The 23,113-nt window shown below is 33.1% G+C and overlaps 3 protein-coding genes across 7 annotated transcripts in view; 1 reads left to right on the top strand and 2 right to left on the bottom strand.

Annotated features, from left to right (window-relative positions):
• The window catches only part of LOC106177759 (apoptosis-stimulating of p53 protein 1), a 37,980-nt gene extending 31,767 nt beyond the window's left edge, over positions 1–6,213 (bottom strand). Inside the window, exon 1 of one of the 2 annotated variants that reach the window (XM_013560624.2) lies at positions 6,026–6,213. In XM_013560624.2, coding sequence (XP_013416078.2) covers positions 6,026–6,046 — 21 coding nt within the window. In that variant the 5' untranslated portion in view covers positions 6,047–6,213. Of the gene's footprint in view, positions 1–1,275; positions 1,458–6,025 lie in introns of those variants that run through there. The other variant, XM_013560623.3, reaches the window with a different exon arrangement.
• Positions 6,214–6,285: 72 nt separating this feature from the next.
• Positions 6,286–18,141, top strand: LOC106177760 (uncharacterized). 3 transcript variants are annotated; one of them, XM_013560633.2, is made up of 9 exons: positions 6,286–6,485; positions 10,532–10,684; positions 10,939–11,046; positions 11,376–11,464; positions 12,005–12,167; positions 12,679–12,759; positions 13,350–13,453; positions 14,351–14,362; positions 16,191–18,141. In XM_013560633.2, exons 1-9 carry the CDS (start codon positions 6,417–6,419, stop codon positions 16,888–16,890), a joined length of 1,479 nt encoding a protein of 492 aa, XP_013416087.2. In that variant the 5' UTR covers positions 6,286–6,416; the 3' UTR covers positions 16,891–18,141. The 3 variants fall into 3 exon arrangements, with proteins under 3 accessions (XP_013416087.2, XP_013416088.2, XP_013416089.2); XM_013560635.2 differs by lacking the exon at positions 6,286–6,485 and adding an exon at positions 10,029–10,437; XM_013560634.2 differs by lacking the exon at positions 14,351–14,362 and having other exon boundaries at positions 6,287–6,485.
• The window catches only part of LOC106177753 (kinetochore-associated protein 1-like), a 22,340-nt gene continuing 17,078 nt past the window's right edge, over positions 17,852–23,113 (bottom strand). Inside the window, exons 25-34 of one of the 2 annotated variants that reach the window (XR_015333117.1) lie at positions 22,252–22,321; positions 21,654–21,769; positions 21,324–21,459; positions 20,763–20,858; positions 20,112–20,223; positions 19,803–19,866; positions 19,394–19,523; positions 18,999–19,088; positions 18,443–18,586; positions 17,852–18,385 (exon numbers count right to left, since the gene is read on the bottom strand). Coding sequence is in view for 1 of the 2 variants with exons in the window: in XM_087006063.1 (XP_086862189.1) it covers positions 18,533–18,586; positions 18,999–19,088; positions 19,394–19,523; positions 19,803–19,866; positions 20,112–20,223; positions 20,763–20,858; positions 21,324–21,459; positions 21,654–21,769; positions 22,252–22,321 (868 nt within the window). In the remaining variant the exon portion in view is untranslated. Of the gene's footprint in view, positions 18,587–18,998; positions 19,089–19,393; positions 19,524–19,802; positions 19,867–20,111; positions 20,224–20,762; positions 20,859–21,323; positions 21,460–21,653; positions 21,770–22,251; positions 22,322–23,113 lie in introns of both variants that reach the window. The other variant, XM_087006063.1, reaches the window with a different exon arrangement.

Raw genomic sequence — 23,113 nt, 5'->3', positions numbered from 1 at the left:
CCTCATATTATGAGACAAGACCTTAATAAATTGTCCCCATTAAAATTCTATTTCAAAAATAAACCCTCACTAAAATGAGGCAGTAAATTATTTACTGCTGTTTAAATTTAAAGGTGCTCAATGAAAGCAATTCACAATTTTTCCATGGTTAAAGTCTTCAGGCACAAAAAATTACGGCCTATTAAAAACAAACTTACAGTTTTCTAGGTCAACCTATAAAGGTTTAACTTTGGTAGTTGTAAGAATATAAAGTCAGTCAAACTTGTTTAATATGCAAAGGGCAACTGAAAATGCACACTGTCTTTATCATCTAACAAGAATGCCTTTAAAAATTAAGACAGAGACAAAACTGAATTAATTCCTATTACATATGGTCTTCAATTATACCCACTTCTTTGACCCTTACCTTAAATACACAATGGGGCAACTGTAAAATTGTGAATTGCAAAACTGGAAAATAACTGTGATCAAATATAAATATTAAACTGTAAAAATTCTCTAAACGTTAATGTTCCCTTCTTTCATTTTAAAAATATACTTATTCTGATAAATCTTAATACAATAAGCACCTCCACTGAGACTGTTTAACTAAAATATACATTTTTTATATCATTTCCACTTGTGCTAATGGTTATTTATGTAACCTGATAAAACTAATTTGTCTCCACCTGTTCTTTTATGTCTATTTGGCATGCTAAGAAGATCTTCACAAATGACTATTGTCTAACATATCAACCTAAATCTAATACTTCTCAATACCACACTATTCTTCACAAATATAATGTAGTCTTTTTCTCCTATGGCTCATGGCTCCTATGAAATATTTTTTTGCTTGTATTTTTTAATTTTTTTTACTTATTTGAGAAATACCAAGACCTTTCCAAAACCTTATTCAAATACTATTTCAATTATGATTCCTGTTGCAAAGCAATCTCTCATTTTACTTATTGATTTGGTTAAAAAATTATTTTATATTTAGGATATAAAATAGTTTGATAGCAAATATATCAAATATTAAAAATATATTAATAGACTGATGCAATATTTGTATCTAAAAAGTAAAATCATGTTTGCAAAAGGCAGATAGTCTAAATATAGTTGATGAGTCTACATACAACAATTGGCTTTAACCTTTGTACTTTATGCCCTAATAAAATAAAAAAGGAGCAGACCAATACACATTAAATATCCAGATGCTTCTTTCACCCATTGTAACCCTACTGTGAGCATCACAAGTCTCCTACAAGTGCCTTCAACAGCAATCACAATACTTACAGATTTCTGGCTACATTTTGGTGTAGCAACAAGTGCAATATACATGATCTGAGTGCACCCAGCAACTCCTAGTCTGCGTCATTTCTGCTTAGGGGAGTGTTTCCCCAGCGTGGCGAGATCAAATGTGAATCTGCATAGATCTTAGAAATAGTACAGTCAGAACCAGCATATCATTCACCTGGTGACCTCAGCTCCACTTTAAGAGCGTCGATGTCAAATCATAAATATCCTTCATCATGATGTTACAAAGAACAAAAAAGCTAGTGACTAGCTGGAGATACTTGATGTGGATTCTGATAGTCCCTCTGTTTGCCCCTAGTTGTCATGGCTGTGGGGAAGATGCGAGTCCTCTGTATCTTCATAAATATCTTTCTTTTCTCATCCACATGGAGCTGGACTCTTGCCTACACCTTAACCAGCACAGTATCCTAGCTGACAACCCCAGTCCTCATTTTAAATATCTTGTGTAAAATCTGGTATAGTGCAACTTGCAATGTACCCTAGTTCTCAACCTCTTATAACTGTCTCACATCAATTTGCACTGATGACTCAAAAGTAAGATATATAAAAATAAAACTAAACCTTGTTATATAATCTTCACGCATGTATTGATATGCATTTAACAACAGGCACTGATTCCTATTTGGATCTGAGCACAGTTCAAGTTGGGCTCAGTTTTCATATCAGCCAAAGCCACCACAAGCAGGCAAGATAACAGACTGTTGGCTAGAAAATGGTAGAAAATACCTCCACTGTAACCCTAACAGTCCACTTTGAGCAGACTGAAACAATCCACAGATTGGGCTTATAGCAAATACCATATAACCCTGTATTGATGATCTATAGAGTCGCTCTATTACATATACCAAAGGGAGATTTTTATGGTTAATATACAGGCCAAGAAGCTGCATGGCCATAATGAAAACACGGGGATACCTTTCCACCAAGCAATTTACACTCTAGCAACTAGGCACTAATGATTAAGCATGGACAACTGCAAAGCTGCTAAAAATAAATTATATCTTGTTTCCATTTAAAAGCTAGGAAATGGTTTATCCAAGGAAAATTGAAACTAGAGATGTAAGCAGGAAGTTTCCTATGGAATGATAACAAAAATCAATCAAAGAAAACTTGTAATTCTAAGTATCCTAGTAATCCAATACCCCTAATGATAATCCAATCAAAGCTATTCAACAACAATGCTCTGAATGCCAATGGCTCTGAGGTTGGAAATAAACAAAGATCAAATTAAAAATCAGAATAAATAAATAGAAGCATTTTATAGGTGGATTCATATTAGGAAAGACACTTTAGCTTAGCCAAGTCCCAATGAATTTCCCATGAATAATTTATCTAGAAAAATAAGGTTACACCGCAAATTAAGGCAGCTGCTGATTACAATTTAATGAGATTTTAAATCAAATGGTCACATTGCCAGCACTGCGTATTTCAAATATATATGTTGTAGTATAGGAGCTGATAATACAGTCAGATTATTGTTATTTCTGTAAAAGAGGACCTCGCACTGTAAATTAGCCAATGTAGACTGATTATGTCGAGGAAGAAAATAAGCTAATATAATATATTGCTTTCATCACGTACCTGTAGATTTAATTTACAAATTATAAATGTACTTGGGAGGTAAAAAATAGCTGCAATCCACTGTAAATAGTGACAGAATAATGATGGTTAAGAAGATAATTGAGTGAGAAATTTTTTATTCATATAGCATGATTCAATCTCAAACCATTTCTTAAACCTTAAATAACAATGAAGCCTATCAGAACCTGAACATCTAGCTTCACAGTCTGTGCCATAAGCTTTTCAGCTTTCTGGCCATTCCAACCACCAGTTTCCAAAAATCTACTGGTCCAAATCAGAATTCACTGGACATTTTCCCCTATTGCATTAATACTAGAAATAACAAGACCTTGATTTTGTCAGTTCTTTTTTTTAAATCATCATGTAACGTTTCAGAAGAAGACTTGAATCAAAACAAGAGCTTTTTTGAAACCTTATAGAAAGAATCTAATAGCCATATACACCATTACATTCACACATTCTGAAAAATCTACTGGTCAAAAAAAACTTTTTAACTGGCTGTGGGTAACATCAGAGACTGTTTTTAATCCACACTTGGGCCATTCCGTGGTATTTGGTCCGCAGACCTCAAAATTTCAAAAAGGAATCCTACTTATAAAACTTATAATTTCTGAAACCAGACATCATAAGATACCAGAATCCAAAAGAAATTTTAGGTTTTGATGATTAATTATGATTTTATTGACACTTTTATCTGGAAAACTTATAAAATAGTGTCACGGAAGGACATTTTTATTTTTGATATATTTTTCATAATAGAGATCATTTTAAACAATAAAGGCTTAATACATTAAATATAACCTATTTCTTACATTTAGTCAGGTGCATTAGATTAAAAAAATATTTGATTATAAAATAATGGATTAATCAATATCAATTTGTCCTTCCGAGATGATTTTGGTACCTATTTTTTAAGTTTTCTCAGTAACTACAAAAGTTAAAAACTTATAACTTCATATTCTCCTCAACCATGAAAGGGGCCAACAAAATATGAAATTATTTTTGCTTAGAACCACTTCAGTAAGAAATTAAATCCAAATATATAAGCATTAAACATGACACCTAGCACAGTGGAAGCAAGTATGAGGCATTTTGATTGGACCATAACAGGTCATGTGACCAATGAGCCCCAAAACCCTTATGTCTTTCAAGATAATCTTGAACTTAAAATTCACAATTATTATATATAGAAGCATTTTAAACTGAGAAACATTTCATTTGAATGAATAATATTGAAGTTATTATAATTTAGACAATTGATTATATTTATAATTAATAGATTTGGTAAGTATTTCTCAAAAAATGTCCCAATATTATTTAAAGATGATCAGAGCAGATGAGAACTTATATTATAGTCAAAATTAGTAACATGTTTGAAGATGAAATATATTACCATGGAAAGACATGTTTACATTTGATATTATTCATCAAAATTATGCTGGTATGTATTCATAAAATATTATTATTAGCCTTATTTTACATTTTATTTAGCCATGGACAAAACGTCCTTCCGAGACGTGTCCTTCCATGACGCCTACTTGATTTTTTTATATGCAAAATTTTCAAATTTATTATTTTTTTTCCAAAAAAATTTTTGTACACCGAGAAAGTAAAATAATCAAATATTCATATTTTGATTTGATTTTAAAAATATCTACACAGACAGAGCAGAATTTTAGTGTTGAAGTTGAAAGTTAAAATTCCATGTCCATTTCACGTCCTTCCGAGATGCTAACTATTTATTATAATTTTTTCGTAACTTTAATTTTTTTAAACCTAATTTTTTGCCTAATTATAACTTACATATAGAAGAATAAACATACAAAAAATGGACCTTGTAACTTTTTTACTTTTGAAAATATTTTCATTTGAAGTGTCAAATGTCCTTCCATAACAGCAAAAAAATACCACGGAATGGCCCACTTCTAAATATTTTATTATTTGTACTGTTTAAACTGAAACTCTACAACTTTTCCTAACTGATCACCTTTGCCAGGTATAGCACCTGTTGAAAGCTGAAAAGTTATAACATTTTACAAACTCATCCATAATGTTACAAGAATTCACTTCACCAAAACTTTGTCAGCTTCTCAAAAAGACTGTACTGCTAGCACTGTGGTACAAACTCTTTGATTTCATGTACAAAATAAACATCTTTCAATGTTCATAAGTCAAATTAGAAAACTGACAAGTTCTGCAACCTTCTGTGAGTACATTAGCTTGTTTTTCTCACTTCCCAAGGGACTAGAATTAGATTAACCTAGTAATTAATCTTTTTATGTATTTGGGATATATATACTAGGGAAAGTTTTGCTTTAGACCTAACTCATCTTATTGAAAATGTTTACAGTATGTTTGCTATGAAATCTGTGGATAAAAAACACCCTAAAACAAATTAATTTTTAAAAAATCAACATAAAAACAACAATCATAATTTCTTTTCACAGGCTAATCAAGAATGCTGCAAAAAATAAAGAAAAAAAAGAATAAAAAGACTGCCATCTGATAATTTCAATCTATCCTACTATTTAAGAAATGTACATTACACTACAGGTGCTGTTGATATTGAGCCTAAAATAGTTTTCATTTTTACCCCTTGTTTATTTTATTTATTTATTGCTTGTGAAACATGTATGCTTTTCAACTGAATAAAGCACTCAAGAAAAAATAATGATAGTCATCTGAGTTGAACTAATATAGTTATAACCTAAAAAAATAAATAAATACTGCCCAGTTGTCCAAAAAGTCTGTCTTGCAAGTAAAACAGAATGAGATAATGAAATAGTGGCAGCATTTTAAATAATTTTTTTTATATCTTCCAAACACACTCGTCGAACATTAAATTAAAAATATTAATAACCAAAAAATCCAAATTTTCAAACAAGTTCATAATTATAAAAAAAAGGAAAGGAAAACACCTCGTCACTTGAAAGAACACATAACATTCATTAAAAATTAATGCAAATGGCAAATTGATATAATTCAATAGTAGCATACGAGGCGAACTTTGCTGGTCAATTTCATAAGGTTTAAAAATCAGGGAAACACAGTTATCATTGGTAACTAGCCAGCATTTATGTGCATTAGTCTTATCGGCAATTATCTATCGAAATCATATTATTCAGATCTATAAATAAGGTGATATTACCTGTCGTTGTATGTGGTCCATCGTCAAATCTCAGTCTGCCATTTTGAAAACAAGTGTCCTTCCCACAATTCCATTTTGGCAAGAAGAGCTAAACTATAAAACAAATATTTTCCATTTAAAGCACTTGCGTCTTTTGAAAATCCATACAGATTTCTAAAACAATACTGAAAAGAGCATTAGGTAATGATTTGTCTTCAAAAGATCCATCTGATAACATTAATGACCAATTTGATGCCTACATTAAATAAAAGTTGCATCGATGCAGCGTAATCCCGTTTTTAACACCATGACAGCTGTGACTTCCGATGTAAACATGTCGATTTCCCCAGGGATGTAGGAGACAACAGGGCTGTTATGGGGTTGCAACTGACGGTTGTCACGTCTGTTGCACATGTGTTATGATATGGAACCTTCTGAAGGATGTGTTTGTGTACAAAACGATGGCAGCTGTGAAGCAAAGGTGAGGATTAATTGGCTGTGAAAATCACGCTCGGCTGTCACCTTGATTGGATAGTAAACGGTTGTTGTAAAATCGCTAAAAGATATTAAAACCCGGTGCATAAACTTGAAAACCACCTAGGACAACCTCAGACTGCCACATTAATCCAATACAATGCAAAAATAAACTATAACAAGTGGTTAAAGCCTTCAAACCGAATGTCGTAAAGTCCCCATATACCTCCATAGAGACAATAAAATATAGTCAGCTTGTGAAACAAGATAAATCCAGTTCCAACATAATAATCGAAATAAAATACTGCCGGGCATCGGAGCGGCCTAAAACTTGGCACGCTTACCGCTAATACTGCAGGCTACATCATCCCGTCGCTCGTTTGTAAATTCCGTGCATGGCATACGCACAATCAAACCGTATATCCAAATTGCACCTCTGATGTTTGAATTAGTCCTCTACGCTATTCAAATCAAGAAGTGACGTAACCGCAGAGGTCGCATTGTCCAATGGCATGGCTTATTTTTCGTAAGCCCGGTGTACGGTGACCTCTGCGGTTACGTCACTTCTTGATTTGAATAGCGTAGAGGACTAATTCAAACATCAGAGGTGCAATTTGGATATACGGTTTGATTGTGCGTATGCCATGCACGGAATTTACAAACGAGCGACGGGATGATGTAGCCTGCAGTATTAGCGGTAAGCGTGCCAAGTTTTAGGCCGCTCCGATGCCCGGCAGTATTTTATTTCGATTATTATGTTGGAACTGGATTTATCTTGTTTCACAAGCTGACTATATTTTATTGTCTCTATGGAGGTATATGGGGACTTTACGACATTCGGTTTGAAGGCTTTAACCACTTGTTATAGTTTATTTTTGCATTGTATTGGATTAATGTGGCAGTCTGAGGTTGTCCTAGGTGGTTTTCAAGTTTATGCACCGGGTTTTAATATCTTTTAGCGATTTTACGACAACCGTTTACTATCCAATCAAGGTGACAGCCGAGCGTGGTGAAAATAAGTTGGATAGCGTTACATTTTAACACATGCACCGTTACACATTGATCTGCGCCTCTATTTATCGAGAGGCTGCATCGGAAATGCCTTTGCTGTATTAACGCACAATTTCAAAATCATTTGTTGTTCTATGTATAGATAACCTTGCGTTATTCATGGTGCACTTTTAATGAAAACTATTTATTTGTATTTTTCCAGTTTGGTCTTGTTTATTGTAAGTTCTTAGTGAGTTCAGGCTTACAGGTTCAAAAACACCTTTTTACATTGTTTTTTAAATTTACAATCACATTATTCAAATACAGCATTCTCTTTAAGGTACACATTCCTCCTAACCTCTCATCTACCAAGTGAAGTTTCCATCTGCCTATATTTATTGGGTTGTGTTAAATAAATAAATAAATAAATAAATAAATAAATAAATAAATAAACAAACTGACTTCTATAGTTAGTTTCACCAAATCTTCTATCATTTGCATGCTTTGCATTATTGTGTAGGCATCTACAGACCCTTGAACTGTCAGTGAAAAATATTATGATAAAATTAATGATAATCATAGGAATGCAAGAGAGGAAAGCCCAGACAAGTTTGTTATCAGAAATGCAAAACATGTTTCTTGGGCATATACAGTAACTGTTTATCTATGGGATGTTACTTGTGTAGACAATGAAGGCTTGTATCCAGTATTTTCAAAGAGGAGGTTCTTTTTAACACAAAACCTGATTGTTTTGTTTATTATGAATTCTAGTTTATCCTAGATCATAATTTGAGTTTGAGCAGACCTTTTCCCAGCTAAAAGAATGGTTGGTTAGAAACCCTGACCCCCCCCCCCCCCCCATCCACCTTTCTGCCTACAAGCCTGCATACTAATTAGTGTACTGGTATATAGATTCCATTGTACAGCTGGTATCTTATCATACTTTGTTATCAAACATAAAAGTGGTTGATTGTTATGTGGTTACACATTTTTAGCAGTAGAATAAAAAACAATGAGTAGTTCCCTTTTTGGCAAGAAGTAAGATACAGAATATGTTTTAAAAGATTGAAGCATTTTGTTGAGGATTTTCCTGATCTGACCGTATGATGCATATCTTTAAGCCCTCTAATCAAAGCAAAAAAAAAAAAAAAAAAAAAAAACAAAAACAAAAAACATATCTTGCAGCTCATTAACAGTTGAATCAAATCATTCCTAAAAGTTTAAGCAAGCTTCATATAAAGTTTTTGTCTGATAGTGAATTTTTTATTAAAATCTTATAGAAAAATGTTTATGCCATGTATTCTTACTCAAAGTTCATTATTTATGTAAAAATTTTAGTGCTTAATAATATAAATGTTTTGTATTTTATTTCAAAATGATTCTGTATTTTATTTTCTTATTAAAATTAATGAAAATAACAAAAACAAAAAGATTTGTGTGAAGACTTAGCTGCACATGTCAGTGACACGTAAAATTTTACAATAAAATTTAACCAAATGAATTTCTTTTTAAATATTATACTATCTGGTGGGAGATAGTGCAAACAAGTATGTATCCAGTAAAGAATTTTAGCAGCTGTGATATAACACTTAGCTCAGTTACTATAATAGTTTCTTCAAAACAACTATTAAGTTCTTTTTTTTAGAAGTGAAGGTGCAGGTGTTACTTAGCCCATGCCTGAGGTGTGCAGTTAATATAAGCTAAACTTGGACAAAAATTAGTGAAGAAAATGACAATAAATCAGCATTGAGTCAATAAGGAAAAAAATAAATGAGTGAAAATTATCTACCTAACCAAAAATAAAAGGAAAAAAAGGAAAGCTGCTCTTGAAAAAAGTGATAATAATTCATATAAAGTCTTAAGAAAAGCACAAGTAGGCATACAGCAAAGTTTTAGGGGACATGTATATAAAAGGTATACTGTACATGTTTAAAAATGTTTCCCAATGCAGACCTAAATAACAACATAGATAAAGAGAGAGAAAAAAGGGAAAGAATAAAAAGAAGTTTAAAAAAAGAATCCCTAAAATAAAAGTACCTGGTATCAGTATTTCCTTCTGAAATGCCACAAGGACTATATAATGAGTATATGAAGATTCATTTATAAAACTTAGTTAAATACTTACTTAAATATTGAATCCAAAGGCAGAAATGGGTTGAGCAATGAGTTTTTTATAAGAAAAATTTAATTTGGTGTGTAGGTCAAATGAGCTGAGATCTGAATAAAAACAATTGAGCTACTGTCCTTGGCTTTGATTTGCTATTTTTGAAAATGTAGGAGTGAGAATTTAACCTAAATAATAAAAAATGCATTTTAATTATTTAAGCTACAGTAACATGTACATGTAGCCACATTATGTGAGAATTACTCAATACACATTAAAATGATAGATTGCAAAAAACTCTGATTTAAATTTTTGTGTTTATTTCATTGGAATGATTTCTTTTATATCTTATCTATATCTTAGCTTATCTAAGGTATTTCTAATGATAGGATTTGTTAAGTTACAAGAAAATGTGTGTGTGTATTTATCACTCTTCAAAATACACTGATGTCACTAAGCAAAATACAAACTTGCCTTTCAAACATTTAAAATAATGCATGTTTCACTCTGTATCTGACAGGCTAATTCACTTCTTTTCAATAGCCTTTCCAGCTGATGTCATTGAAGTAACTTCAACACTGAACCATATCGTAGTACATTTGAATTTTAACAAAAGAAGAATATTTGTTTAACAGCTTTAAGCAGGGTACCTTCAAGTATCGCTATCAAAGAAAGTCAACACCCCGTAAATGACAGCAGTAAACTTTGAGTATTGATATAAGTGGGCTGAACACATAATAGTGCCATAAGTGATAGTCTGGTTGTGAAGGGTTGTGATGTATTTGTGTGGTCTCTCTGACTTCTTGCCAGTTGAATTCATGGATCACATTGAGATGTTCACTGCATAACAAAGATAGATGATCAGGTGATTATTGAAGTTATTTTCAACAGAGAGTTCATGTTTTTAATTGTTGACTGTCATGTAGTTCATTGAATATTTCAATAATTCTTTTTACTAGACTGCAGGCAACAAGCATGTTCAATTTTGCCTGGAGAATAACCAAACCTTCGAGTTTGAATCTCATCAACTGAAAATGGATGGTGAACAAAATGAGAGCCTGTCCAGGGAAGAAGAAAATACAGCCAATAGAATAGATGAACAACATTCACAGGTAATTAGTTTCATGAAATTGCATGAGTTTTTTTTTAAGTTAAAACTAACATGTACATTTCTTAAGTCCAATTTTTGTGTTTCTGGTTCCCAGGTGTTATGATAAAGTACAGAATTGAAACTTTTGAGTCATCAGAATTATTATGAAATATGAAGTAATTTCCCATTGTTTGAAAACTTAAAAGTCAAGTCAACTTGAAAGTCAGGTGTATGAAAGTTCTATGTCAAATGGTATATTAGCCATTGCAATTTCAGCTGTATCACGAGGAAGAGGAGTTGGAAGAGTGTCGCAGGTTGTTCAGGCAGCAAATGAAAGAGCTGAATCTTCAGCTAGAGTCTTTCAGAAAACAGTGTAATGAAGAGGTATATATTTTTTGAGGTTATTATATATATATAATTAATTTTTGTGTTCATAGATTGTGGAGAGAGAGAGAGAGAGAGAGAGAGTTGTTTACCTGTGAATTAAAATTCAGTAGTTAGTATGCATCATGCAGTCATGGTTAACAAACAGCATCAACCTGACATTTTTTTCTAAAGCATTCTTACTTTAAAAGAGGCCACAGGTGTGCATGTATGAGTAAGAAACCGGCAAACCAAAATCTGGTTTATGACTCAGACTTAAACACTTAAACCAACATACCTGCTCTTTAACCTTTAAAAAGAAGTCATTTTTTTTGTATTTCTTATTTCAGATATCTCAGCTTAAGCAGAATGTGGAGGATCAGAAACAGCTGGCAGCATTAGAGTTAGATGAGCTTGACCAGCAGCTCCAGGCAAAAAAGTAAGAACCACACATCCACAAATTTAACCACTTTTCCTTTCCTTTTACGTTTTAGCATAATTTGGATAGATTAAAAAACAAACATCCATTACATTTAGTTTTATTTAAGATATTTCATTTATTTTTTGTCAGTTGAATTCTGTTTTGAAGTGAATTTTGTGATTTTTTTTACATCACACATATTATAATTGATACCATTATTTAATTTAAACATACCATTTTGAGATATTTTGACTTCATTAGTTTTAAAAGAAAACCGTGGTTTCAAAACAATTCTCTTATTTTATGGAATGTTTTGTACCAAAATGTACCTCCTTTTGCTTTAATTTATACTTAGTACAAGAAGGTCTGATTTTGTTGCTTTGGTTAGTCTGTTTACATCTTGTCTAGTCAGCATTTTTAACTTAGGATGAAAATGGAACATTTGAAATATATTTAAAGCTGGAAAAGATTATTACAAGCCTTATTTCTCAAATTCAGTTGCAGTTAAAAGACAGGGAATACAACATTTTAATCTGTTACATAACATTTATTTAAAAGGAACCAGAAGAAAGAACAGATTGAAAGTGAAATTAAGGATATTGAAGCAAACCATGATCTGGTGGAGCGACAGAAGGAAGTTCTTGCTATGGAACAGAAATTGTTGGAAAAGGAAGATGAAATTGCTCAAAGACAAAAGAATCTTATTGATTATGAAAAAGAGGTTATTTGTAAATCCTTTTTTAATTAAAACTTAGCATTCATGTAAAATTTTTTGTAACTTAAGTATTAACACTCTTAACAATTAGACCCCATTCCACAGACACATCATCAGACTACGGAGATCGACCCAACTCTGATGGGACTCTCGCTAAGTGCAATCAGCTTACTGAATGACATGCTTCTTCTTGTTTCTCGTGTACTTTTAAAATAACTAAATTGAATTAAAATAACCAGCTTTTCTCTATTCTACAAAAGCCGAATATCTGAAAAGCTAATTGCACCCAGTAGGAATCCCTGCAGAGTTCGGCCAGTCTTGTAGACTATTTCTTGTAAAACAAAATGCTGTTGATAAATTTTATAATTAATATTGATAAGTAACTGTTACATTTACCTGTTCTGAATTTTTTTATTTATTAAGCATTTTGAAAAGAATGCCAGAAAATTTTCAGAACAGTTCTAGTTGATTTGTCCATGTTCCTGTTTAGCAAGACCATTTTGTTTTGTTTTGTAAGGTTGAAGAAATTGAAGGCTATCTAGATAGAAGAATGGAACTCTGCAATAAAAGAGAAAGTGAACTCAAAGATCTAGACACGGTAATGTTAAAAATATGAAGTTCTTATTATTAAAAAAAATGTTTCAAGTCACTTTAACTGTCCAGATGGACTCTAGCTATACCATATTATCTGTTTTGAAAAGTGTGATTATATTTTCTCATCACTGGGCACTGTATGTGATTACCAGTGTTGGAGGGCTAGACAGCAGAATGGCAACTGGCTCCATATGTCATGGCTAGAGTTTGTATGTACACGTTTTGCAGAGTTAAAACAGTACTTACATGTAGTACAACTGGCACAGGTTTAGGCCCCAAGGAGTCAATGAAGTGATGCTGACCTGCTGTGATTCTTCTGTGCTCTAGTGTTTGTAATGCCAAAGAAAATGCATCAAAACTTGTATTTGTTTTGATAACAATGAATAATTTTAGCTTCCCGTGATATTTAATTCAAAATTGCATTATAAAGGTTGAAGATTTACACTTAGATTATGAATGCATGGGAATTGCTCTGAGTTAAGAGAAAATGGCCTTTAATGGCTCTGCTCATTTATGGTTTACCTTGCTGCAAATTGAAATACTAGATGTATAGAATAAAGTAAGAAAATATTTTGTTCTATTTCTCTTTTGTAGGAGCTGGCCTCCCTACGGTCTGACTTAGATAAAGAAAAAGAAGAATTGTTAATCAAGGGAGGCACTGAGGATGAAATAAAGCAAGAAAGAGCCAAGATTAACTGGTGTGTACATGTGTCACTGTGACTTGTATTGAAGATCAAGTCTTTTAATTTTGTTTGTTGGCCATTTCACAGTGCTATATTAAATGCACATCTTTAACATCTTTTGCCCTCTGTAATTTTTACCACTTGCATTCCTAGCAAACTTAATTCGAGACAGTTCAGGAAGGAGCTGCATTTGGTTTTTATATAGTGTCTATAAATGTTCTGATTATCTGTCTGTCCATGTCATAATCACAAGTTGCATTAATCGTCTCTTCAGCACTTGTTTTTGCATTGTTTACTCCTTAACAATCAATTATGAAATTTGTCTAACTTAACATTTACTGGCAGATCTTGTATTGTAATATGCTGGAAAAAAATATATTTTGGTGGAACTGGACTAAATGAAATTATTTTGAAACACTTCTTTGTCTCAATCCTTTGCACTTGTATTGATTTTTAAAACTGCACTCATGGTCTTCTCTGGCTCACAGGTTTGGTCTGTAATTGTGTCAGCCTTGTTGTCTGATTTTTTTGTGTGTGAGACATGATGAAATGAAAAGGTTTTGCAAGTGGGAAATTATTATTGGTGGGGAAAAGAAATGAGGAATAGCTCTTCTTTTAAATGGTTTTCTTTTTTGATTAACATTGACTTTGCTAATCTGTTAGTTATATTGGATAGTTTTTGACCATTTCATTTATAATAACCTTTTAAAAATATTTTCATTGCAACAAGATGTAATCAAATGGTAAAAGGCATGTAACTGATCAGTGTCTGGTTTAAATGGTATTTATTTTCACTGTTTTTCAATTCTTTGTTTTTTTTCCTCACACAGTATACAATTAATCAGCACAAACTAAAGCACTCAGACCAAAAGTAACAGTGTTGAACTTATTATTTACTTTTATTTTCATTAGTTCAAACAACAGGTAGAGCACACATATGAAGTATGCAAGTCACTTTTGGATTGTATTAATAGAGCTAAAAGACCCAGTTTTACTTATAATATATAACTTATAATAAATAATTGTCACCCATCTTATGAAAGGTTTGGATGGTTTGTAGTATTCTAGGACAATAGCATCAGACAATTTTTTTTTTTTTTTTTTTGGGGGGGGGGGGGGGGGGGGTTAGTTCATTATAAGGGCATGTTTTATTAATACAATCCAAATCTGTTTGTTGTGACCTAGGACCCACCTTGTGACATAGGCTATCAGTCAAACATAATTATATTATCAGTGCCCTATACAGTTGTGCAGCTGGCTTTATGCTGATAGACCCTTTTTTCCTATGCTGTACATAGATCCCCACGCTGAAAGATTGCTTAATGTGGTGAATACTTCTTAAATATTTTTATTTGGATTTAGTAGAAAATCATGTTATTGATTGGCTGACTGAGATTATTTTATCTTATGAGATTTTTTTATCTGGATTTATGGAAATGTAATTTTAATGTGTCCTATCCAACAATATATATCACTGTGGGGAGCTATTGGTGCAGTGATCAGTCAGTGTAGTAAATTGACAGTGTGGGGGAATGTATACATATAACACCATGCAACCGATCTAATGTGAAATTGTCTGCAGTGGGCATGCCTTAATGGTATCTCACCCTTAGTATCAGAGCACTCAAGGTGACTGTCCTCTGCCTAAGGGACCATTCCCATCTATCATACTAGCGGAATCGATCTATCTTCAAGGGGTTTTCTCGCTAAATTGCATTTAGTTTAAGCATGCATGAAAGTACATTATCCCCGAAACAGCTCCAGTGGGCCTTACAGACATTTAAGCCGCTTAAACTGAATGCAATTTAGTGAGAATCCCCTCGGTATTAGATTAATCCTGCTAGTATGTTAGGTTTATGGGAACCCAGTCTAACACATGCTTTCTTAGGCACTTATACAGGGATGAGACTGCCATTTAGTAAGAAAGTCAGAAAATGTGGCATGGGGTCCAGACCACCCCCACCCTCAGTTTTTCTTGCAGATCTGCATCGATCTCAAAATGATATTTTTGGCTCCCAAAAAGTAGGAAATCTGCCAATAGATGGAAAAATCTCATCCCTGGTTATAGCAAAGAGCATGCTTGGTGTGGGAGAATTATAATCAGTTCTTTGAAACGCGGGTTGCCTTACTGGCTGGCATGGGCGAAGTGAGTGTGACATAAGCCAACAAGGAAAGTTCATGAGATTTCTGATAAGAAGTAAAAAAAATAACAGTTACCTGGGGCATTCATCATCTATCCAGAACTTGACCAAACCCACTCCCAGTTTATGCTGCACCTCTGGAAAACTTTGCAATTTTCACTTTCATTAATTTTTCATGCAGGGGTAATAGCAATTTCAGTAGTAAAAGTCAAGTAATAAAAATAAGATTATATATGAGAAAAATCTCATGAACAGTCTTTTAAAATATTACCTGCTTGCTGTGTTTTCTGGCTTATTTGCATCAACCTAACCTTTCAATCCAATCTTCAGTTTGACATTCAAGTTGTAAAAATCTAAGCTTCAGCAATATTATTTATATCATATTGGTCTTAAGTTTGAACAGTTTCTTAAATGCATTTGCCATACATTCTATGATATATATTTTGCATAAGAATTTTTCAATATTTTGCCTGTGCCTGTAATGGTTTTGCTTAAGTCTTTTTAAACTTTTGTTTTTTTAACTTGCAGTTTTTATGTTGCTTTTATGGTATAGGTTAGAACATATAACTGCAATGCTTTTTTGTTATATTTCAAACTTTTCATAATTTCAGGAACTTTCTTCAGAAAAGTTTGCTAGATAAGCAGACAACCACAGAGCTTGCTTTGAAAAGATGCCGAGCTGAAATAGAGGAATTAAAAGATGCTCTGTCTAAAAAAGACAACCAAGTCAGTGAACTTAAAAAGGAGATTTGTAATCTGAACAGGGAAATAGAAAAGAAAAGTCAGAGAGTGAAAGCATTAGAGTCACACTTATCATTCACTTTGGATGAAGTCAACAGGAAGAACGCTCCTGTCGTCCAGACAAGGCGTTTATCAGCAATACAAGCCAGTCAAGACCTCACAGTTTTGAGGTCATTGAGTTTCCAAGATGGCGGAACGAGCTCTTCTGGAAGCTCTTGTAATGATCAAGAAAATCTCAGTCAGACTTTTCCTGGTAGAACAGAACAGAAAAGGAAGGGAACCCTTGTTCACAGTCATAGCTCTGAAGCAATGGTCGACATGTCTAAAAGTCATCGGGCAAGTTTGCCAGGAAGTTCGAGAAGAAAGAGTATTCATGAGCGCGGGAGGAGGTACACATTAACAATGCCAGAGATTGAACCTCTTCCTCCTGTGTCCAGGCAACAATCTATGCAATATGGTTCTAGTAACAGCAATGTAAATACTTCACCCACCAAAAGAAAAGACGATGCAACAAAATTTGACTATGAAAACTCAGGGAGAATTACAAGTTCAACTTGTATGGTTATGTGATATTATTTTTATCTATGTTATTAAAGATGAGGTGTCTCTATTTATTTGAAATTTTACAAATTTTGTTTTATTAAGTAGTTTTATTAAGAGTGGAGCTTAGATTTTAGATACAAGAAAATTTATGCAGTGCCTCAATTTTTAACTGTGAAGCTGTACAGGAAGGGGGGGCATCTTATTGGAGATCCGTCATTTAATTTTTCTGGGGTTTTGTGAGATTGCCTTTTCCTGCAGATAACTGATAATAAATTTCAGTTTGAATATTTTTTTTTTCACTTATAGAATAATTTGTTACCATTTTAGAGGCCTGGTGCAAGCTGAATCTGACTTCCAAGTGTTTGCTACTAAGCTCTGTAGAGTATGCCATACTTTCTGTAGTAGTGACAAAGAGATTGTTATATTTTAAGTGACTTTATGCCATAGTGAAAATCCTAACTGAAGACTAAATGGAGATTTGAGTATATTATTCCTACTTGAACTGTTTAACTTTTGAAAGCAACAGTGAAGTCAGGCCAGCAATGTACATAAAAATTTAAACATGAATTGGGCCAGTTATTGCTTATATATCACTGATGTGCACATAATTGTGTTTATAACAGTAGTTGTTTAAATGTTTTTGGAAAACCAGTAAAATACTGGTGTGCACTTGGATTATGTCTTGAAAAGTTATTTGTACCTATAAAATATTGTCAGGGCTGGCAATACCTAAATTTTGACAGGCCTTTGAGAGCCTGCAATACCTTTTTTTGTCAAATCTGCATCTAGTTATAATTACTATACAGTACATTATATCATCCACATCTTTTTAATAGTCTTTGTATGAGGTTTATACTGATCCATTTTTTAAAACAAATTTTTTGTTGAGAGGTGTATTTTTTCAGGTTTTTATTATAACTCTTTTAGTATTGCCCATGTTGATATTTGTGCTCTGAAAGTTATTTAGGTTAAAATTTTTACAAGGGCATCAGTATTTTGTACACTTTATTTGAAGTGAAAACCAAAACATATTACAATTACTCTTCTGAAAAGCAATTCAAAAAATATTTTTGATATTTAACCCCCACTTTAAAGAAAATATTATTATAATAGTTATATTTTCATATGTACTAATTAAACTAGTTGTAAATCTGATATTAGTATATCAGAGTTGAGAAAATAAAATTTGCACTTTCATTGTATTTTTAAAAGTGATTTTTATGCTGGAATATTTCTTTGTGATAATGAAATGATAAATAAAAGAAATTATGCAACAGATGATATGATATATGCAAAATATATATAAGCTGAATAAAGTTTTTTTTTTTTGCTTCATCTATTCATGACTATTGGCCAAACAAATGATCAAAATATATACAATAAGTCAATCTCCATGTGACCAAAGGCAAATACTAAAAGTATTGTAACCATCTGTCCCTTTTTTAGAACAATTAATTTTACAAGTATTAGTATACAGTGGTGTGCATAGTCTGCATTCATTGTCCCAGTCCATTGTCCAGAGGCAAAAGTATCCAAAAATGGAGAAATAAACGACAGAACCATGACTGCCCCCACAGAGGCAAAAGTATCCAAAAATTGAGAAATAAACGACAGAACCATGACTGCCCCCACAGGCTTTTCCTTCCATCAAACTGAACTTATTTCCACTTTAACCAGCCTTGTCTGTTGTCCTGCTTTGCCACAATAATGCAGATTGTTCAATCTGGAACAGAAGTGGCAAAATGTTATACTAAACACTTTTTTTTCACCTGCATTTATGAAAAATATTCAGAAGAAACTTACTAAATACCTTAAACCTAATCCAAATGGATGATACTTGAAAAAAAAAGTACAATATACACAATCCTTAGAGGAAGGAAAGAGCTTAGATTCCCTTTAGAACAAAAACCTTTAAAGACCATGGCATGTCACTCAGCAATCCAAAATAATTAAACTGCAGCAAAATTGACATATAAATTAAATAATAAAATCGGGCACAAAATTTAGACATGAACTAGAATTTTTTTGGTCTATGATCAACTGGCATGTCTGCAGATTTTAATTTTGATGTTAAAATAAGCTAAAGATTTTAAAACAAAAACTAGGAAAATATTAAACAAGAAGAAAGACCTGACCTGTTTATGCAGTGGTATGTTGATTTTCCTCTCTGTAAATTCTGATAGCTGACTAAGAATATCCTGTGCACAGCCTGAACTCAGTAAGTTCTAGAAACAAAGCATTTTCGTATAAGTCCTCCACGTTAACTGAACATTATGAGTATGTATGAATATACTAGTGTCCTGAACTTTTGATTCTTACATTATCAAAAACATGGCTTTAACGATATCTTACATGGATATTATACATTAAAAAACTTTTTTACCAAAATTGAACATTTTAAACCATGGAATTGATACACCCACCCACATGTACTCACATGCAGAGAGAGTTCCCCCTATGATCACCCCAGTTTTCTCTCTCTCACACACACACACACGTGCGCGCACGCACACACACACACAGGACTCACCTCAATCAGCTCCTGTCTGCTCTTGGCTGCAGGTATCATAAGCAGGCAAGCCAGTGCACAGGCCTGCATCTCTAGCCTAACATACTGCTTACACAGGCCCTGCAGGTCCATGTCCAAGAGCACTGGACATCTGATGATCAAATACAGTATGAATATTTATATAGACAACTTAGAAATTGACTCGAAATTGAGTACACCTCTTGAAATGTTACAACATAGAAAAGTGAAAATCTGCTGTTCAAACTTATACACAAACTCATATAAAAACAAAAGCACTATACAAACTTGACCAGATGTCACATCGATCAATGTGTCCCATTTCCTCTTTTTTTATTGCTGTTAATTTAGCCAGATTTCAAATGAATAAGCTAAAATTAATTTTATCTGTAAAAATTATCTGACTACTTACCTGTGCAAAAGAATCAGGGACTGGGCACATTCTTCTTGTTGAGAATATGAGAGTGGTGGAACAGCTGGAAATAATGTTCAAAAGCATTAAGCCAACTGTAATAATAATAACATTTACACATAAAGATGCATACAATTCTGATACAGGAAACTTAATTTAAACTAAAATTACACATTAACATTTCAAACTAATCAAATATAAACTTTTTCAACTTTTTATTCTTCAATTTTAGCCAAAATGAACTTTTCCTAGTTCAGTCAAAAACTGTGACTTTAAGCCAAGCATCATCTACCTTGGTAACTATATTACCTGAACTTAAAGGAGCAAAGAGGACACTTTTCCACATCTTCTGAATGCAGCTGACTTGCCACAGCTCTGGCACCCCTGACAGACACACCAGCACATGGCACAGGTACTCCATCTGAAATCAAAATGCATTTCCTTATAATCATTATTCTTACAAAGAGTGAAGGAAAATGGCATAAATTTTGTGAAAGGGAAAAAATAGAACAGGTCTTTTATCTTATATTCAGCTAGCTGGATGTACCAGCCAAATGGTGCTACTTAGTGCTGGTAAGATTAAGGCTTGGCTGTTAATTGTGAAGTGCCACATAATATTCTCATAGCTAAGATGGAATAATTTCCAGAAAGGTGTGATAGATCCAGGATTGAACAGATACAAGACCAGGTGAAAATTATAATGACTCCTGATCTTGTTTATTAAGAATAATATGTCTTAGATTTAATTGTCACAAATACCTCTACATTGAAACCCAAAGTACTGTAAATAAAAAGTTCTGTCAGTAAAACTTATTTAAAAGTGCTTCTTACATGGTAAAGTGTTTGGAGTTGATCTTAGGAAATAAATCTTATAAACATGAAAAAAATAATAATAATAATAATAAAACAGCTTAAAACAATAATTTGTAGACTGGTGTCACCATACTGCAATGGACTTACCATTCCAAAGGCAAGCAATTGTTGCAAAACACTATTCCACAGTTGAACTTCAAATATTTCAAAGTCGAGGCACAAGTCAACAATTAAACGGACAGCCTACAAAAATTAAAAAATAATTCACAGTAAAAAATAGTGTGTTTGCATGCGTACATGAAGAGCATGTCTGAAATAGTTGGGAATAAGTGTTACGCTGAGCCTGTATGCATGGTTTAGTCTTTAGAAGAAATTTTGCATAATTTCTATTAATCAATTTTAATGAAAAGGTGGGGGACTTGACACACTTGCATACAACTTACCAACCATTACACCAGATGATATATCTTCAAAGATAGAAAATGCAAGTGCTGAAGATGCACAGCTATATAAGGGAGGGTGGAGATACATAAATACAACACTCAAATGTCCATATTTCAAGATAATTGCGGAGGCCTTTCAGCTCCATATCTTTCAATGCAAACACCTTAAATACACTGGAAATATTCCATGGAATTCAGCTTTTCAAGGTACAAGTTTGAATACAATGTTGGATTGTAGAAGAGCATACGTCTACTGAAGTCCCACCTTCTTTTCATGGCTGTGATTTCTCCACAGTCCGCGTACAAGGCCTTCCTTGTTGCAGCTTTCAAATGACTCTCTTGTGTGTGGTACATGGAGTTTCTCCAGCTCTACCAGGTACAGCAAGGTGTGCAGGTAACCTCTGGGAAAGAATAACATCAAATTTAAAAGTTGATTTTTCAATAAAAGTGATGACAGTGACACATGGACAGGGGCATGTTTTGCCATACAATATTAATCTTACCACTAGTTGTCTGCTGTATTCACATATTTTCTGCTGTGTGAACATCTATGAAAAATTTAACATGAAATTTGTAATGAGACAATAAAACTTACTTAATTTCTTCTTCTTTCTTGCCAGACAGTCTCTCAATGGTTGGCATGTCCACCAGCTGAAGCAGGCATCTGAGGGCTCGAATGCGGCTCATGTGGTTGATTTTGTTTGATGTCTCCTAGTTGCAAACAGAAAAAGATGTTTCATTCACAAATGTCCAAGTTGAAATTGTATTTATGAGCCAATTAATGTCAGTAAGAAACCAAAATGAAATCAAATCACTGATTGAATTCGAGTTGATGTTGCTTTTTTTTAAAGCTCAGCAAAGCATCATAAACAGAAAGCAGTAACTATTTTATGAATATCAATGTACTTCAAGATAACATCAAAAGTTGCAATATCACAGTCATCTGGCATTGTTGTCGTCTGATTGTTTGTTTCCCCTTTCTCTGAATGGTTATCAAATTGGTGACAAAATCATGGGTCAAGATTTAGTTTTATCAGACCTCTAATTCCCAGATATAAGATCATAATTTGTGCAAACAATAAAATAAATGAACTTAATTTTAAAAACAACAACAAAAACTTCTAGAAGCATAAAAGAGAACACAGAATCTTCAATCTTTTCTAGAAAACATCAAAATTTTTACAGCTTTATACCTTAAAAGCACAGTTCAACAAGAACAATGCATTGGTTTCCAGTAGCCCATGCTGCAACAGGTAGGTCACCCTGGAATGTATAATGTTTCAATTAATTATCTTTTTAAGTCACTATTCTATTAAAAAAAAGCTCCTTTCAAAAGCATAAAGAAATGGAATAAAAATTGCTAAAAGAGATGCTTCAGTTGGAGTATAAGAATCGTAAACTAAACTAGAGGATCAGAGAGGCGATACCGCCTCCGAATATTGTACCACCAGCTGGAGCAAGCGCATTCGTATAGACCCCCACATATACAAAATAAGGAACACAGCCACCAGTCTTGTGCTTGCCAAGCTGTAAAAATTCAGTCAACAAGAATTTTCAAAATATGCAAAAAATATATATATAACTAAAAATGGTACAATCAAAGTTAAGTTCATCGTAAGGTAGGTCAAAGGTCAATTCCAAGGTCACAGTAAATTGCCAGTATATGACTTCCTATTCAACTTCAATAGTAACTATGGGCCTATCTCTGCCAGGTTTGGAGTTAAAAGAAAAAGAAATTAGCAGAGTTCAGTTCATGATAATAAGTAGGTCAAAGGTCAATTTCAAGGTCACGCTTAGATTGCCAGTATATGACTTCCTATTCACGTTCAATAGTAACTATGGACCTATGGACCTATCTCTGCCAGTTTTGGAGATAAAAGGGAAGCAAAATATGCAAAGTTCAGTTCATGGTGAAAAGTAGGTCAAAGGTCAATTTTAAGGTCACTTTTAGATTTCCAGTATATGACTTCCTATTCAACTTCAATAGAGACTATGGACCTATCTCTGCCAGTTTTGGAGATAAAAGGGAAGCAAAATTTGCAAAGTTCAGTTCAT

Source organism: Lingula anatina, chromosome 2, assembly GCF_051362555.1.
Source record: "Lingula anatina isolate TDL-2025a chromosome 2, LinAna3.0, whole genome shotgun sequence".
Taxonomy (NCBI): Eukaryota; Metazoa; Brachiopoda; class Lingulata; order Lingulida; family Lingulidae; genus Lingula; species Lingula anatina.
The sequence above is the reverse complement of the archived record's forward strand: the minus strand, read 5'-3'. Positions and strand labels throughout refer to the sequence as shown.